Source organism: Nicrophorus vespilloides, unplaced genomic scaffold (assembly GCF_001412225.1).
Source record: "Nicrophorus vespilloides isolate i.1.1-1 unplaced genomic scaffold, Nicve_v1.0, whole genome shotgun sequence".
Lineage (NCBI taxonomy): Eukaryota > Metazoa > Arthropoda > Insecta > Coleoptera > Silphidae > Nicrophorus > Nicrophorus vespilloides.
In genome coordinates, this window is record NW_017097785.1 from 16557 (window position 1) to 17819 (window position 1263).

At 33.9% G+C, this 1263-nt stretch overlaps 1 protein-coding gene across 1 annotated transcript in view; it reads left to right on the forward strand.

Moving 5' to 3' along the window:
* The first annotated feature begins 995 nt into the window (after nt 1-995).
* Nucleotides 996-1263, forward strand: part of LOC108560980 (cuticle protein 21-like) — a 595-nt gene continuing 327 nt past the window's right edge. Inside the window, exons 1-2 of the mRNA XM_017918720.1 lie at nt 996-1046; nt 1113-1244. Of these exons, the coding sequence (XP_017774209.1) occupies nt 1035-1046; nt 1113-1244 (144 nt within the window). The 5' untranslated portion in view covers nt 996-1034. The remainder of the gene's footprint in view (nt 1047-1112; nt 1245-1263) is intronic.

Consider the following 1263-nt stretch of genomic DNA (forward strand, 5'->3'; position numbering starts at 1 on the left):
ATACACTTCTAAGTTTTTACACTCATTATAATCACTGAAATTTAAGTTTTCATTTGATTATTTAATCATTTCTATAAGTGTCATATAATGCCTGTAATTTTTTTCACAAATGCAACTAAAACTAAATATTTCATTGTATTGTAACAACATAAAACCATTTATATTCTATAAGAAAACAGTATAGTTTTTCGAATTTCACTAGAAAGTGCTCTCCTTCTATTCAATTTATTCTAATCTCCATTATTTTGATTTCGAACTTTCTAATTTATTCAATTTTTTTAATTCCAATTCGCATTGTAAATAAATAAATGAATTAAGAAAAAATCTATTGTTTGTTTAATTAACAGAAATAATAAAAAAAAAACAACTTGAAAACATGAAAGTTACTAATTTTATGTGGGAAAAATAAGAATTCTGTGTGGTGTGAATGAGTGTTGTTTGCACACGAAGCAAGAAAAATAAACACGTAAAGTAAGTAAAATTCGCGTAAAATGTACGCACGTTCCCGATTTTCTCGAAATACGCGTTTCGAAAAAAAAAAATTTAGAAAAAAAAATATCGCGAAACGAACCGAAAATAACACTGTAATTATATATTTGTGTTGAAGTTGAAATATATAAGGAAAAGAAAAAAAAAATGAAAACAAAACAGAGAAGAAAGTGAAACTGGAGCAAGTTCTTCCTCGTGAGATGAAGTCTAAATATTCCCGTTGCCAAGTCTAAATGTGTGTCAACAAACCAAACCAAATAAATAGAGTCTTCAAAACGTAATTATTTTCCAGACAAAATTGCGTTTCGATAAGAATCCGATTTAATCTATTTGACATTATAATCGTTCGTCTGTTGTTGCATTGCGTTGTGAATTATATAAATCTTAGTAGGAGGCGTGGTTGTTGCTCTTGCGATTCGGTTGTTTCGAGGCAAACAGTTGCGAAACGGATATATTGCCGCAATCCGAATTCGGATGAATATAAAAGCGGGCCGTTCTTTTCGAGAAACCATCAAATCCAGTTCGACACTCGACGCAGAACAACAATGGCCTTCAAGGTGAGTGAAGATTGTTGTCGATGGTCGTAAATTTTGAGTTAATTTTTTTTTTTGGGTGGTTTTCAGTTTGTTGCCTTCGCCGCCCTTTTGGCCGCCGCCAACGCTGGTGTGATCGGCACCCAATACGCCGCCGCCCCATTGGCTTACTCTGCTGCCCCAGTAGCTAAATTGGCTTACTCCGCCCCAGTGGTAGCTAAGGTTGCTGAGGAATACGACC